Raw genomic sequence first — 762 nt, 5'->3', positions numbered from 1 at the left:
AATGCAGGTTTCAGGTCGCCTATCACTAGAATGTCACCTTCTGATCACACGATTCCATCTGAGAAAACCTTATTGTTAACGGAAAGATTCAGGCCATCTGCGACGATGAGCGTGTTCCCCCCACCCCCCAAGCCTAGAACTCACATACCAAAAGAAATAAGAACCAGTGACGTGGAAGTGGGTTATAACAAAGCCAGTTGACACTTTTGCAGCTTTTCTACCCTTGGAATGTTTCCTAATCGAGGGCGTTTCCCTTCCGATTTTCCTGGCCCGCAAAGGACGCGGATGCAGGGCGCACGTGGAGCGAAAGGTTAGGTGGCAGCGGGAGAGCGCCAACCTCCTCCAGGTCGTTCTTCCGCCGCCGGTCGGGATCCAGCCACACAGAGGTGCGGCGGGCTGGGACCTCCTGCTCAGCGGAGCGAGCTTCTTTGGAAGGTGTCCTCATTCTATGCTATGCCAAGAGCTCCGATGGCTGAACCCTGTCGTCTGGCCCGATTCTGCCCGCCCAGCTTCTGGATAGGAGGGCGGGGGATCCGCCCTCCCTGGCTCTCTGCACCTGCGAAGCCTCAGGCCCCAGCCCCAGGTGCAGATGCCCAGACCCACCTTAGGGGAGGACCTCGCTCTCGCTCCCTCGGGATTTCCTCGGCCTTTTGGCCTTCACCTCCTCTTCCTGGGGAAGGGGCTGCTGCGGAGACGGCTGCACGGGCTGCCCGGCGGGGGGCGCCGCGAGCTTCCGCTTCCCGCCTCGGGGCGCCTTGGGCA

The 762-nt window shown here is 60.4% G+C and overlaps 1 protein-coding gene across 1 annotated transcript in view; it reads right to left on the bottom strand.

The window, feature by feature from the left end:
* Nucleotides 1-604: 604 nt before the first annotated feature.
* Nucleotides 605-762, bottom strand: part of Setbp1 (SET binding protein 1) — a 393,025-nt gene continuing 392,867 nt past the window's right edge. Inside the window, exon 7 of the mRNA XM_023713570.1 lies at nucleotides 605-744. Within this exon, the coding sequence (XP_023569338.1) occupies nucleotides 605-744 (140 nt within the window). The remainder of the gene's footprint in view (nucleotides 745-762) is intronic.

Source organism: Octodon degus, unplaced genomic scaffold (genome assembly GCF_000260255.1).
Source record: "Octodon degus isolate 3935 unplaced genomic scaffold, OctDeg1.0 scaffold00003, whole genome shotgun sequence".
NCBI lineage: Eukaryota > Metazoa > Chordata > Mammalia > Rodentia > Octodontidae > Octodon > Octodon degus.
Note: the sequence above shows the minus strand (reverse complement) of the source record. Positions and strands in the feature narration are given on the sequence as shown.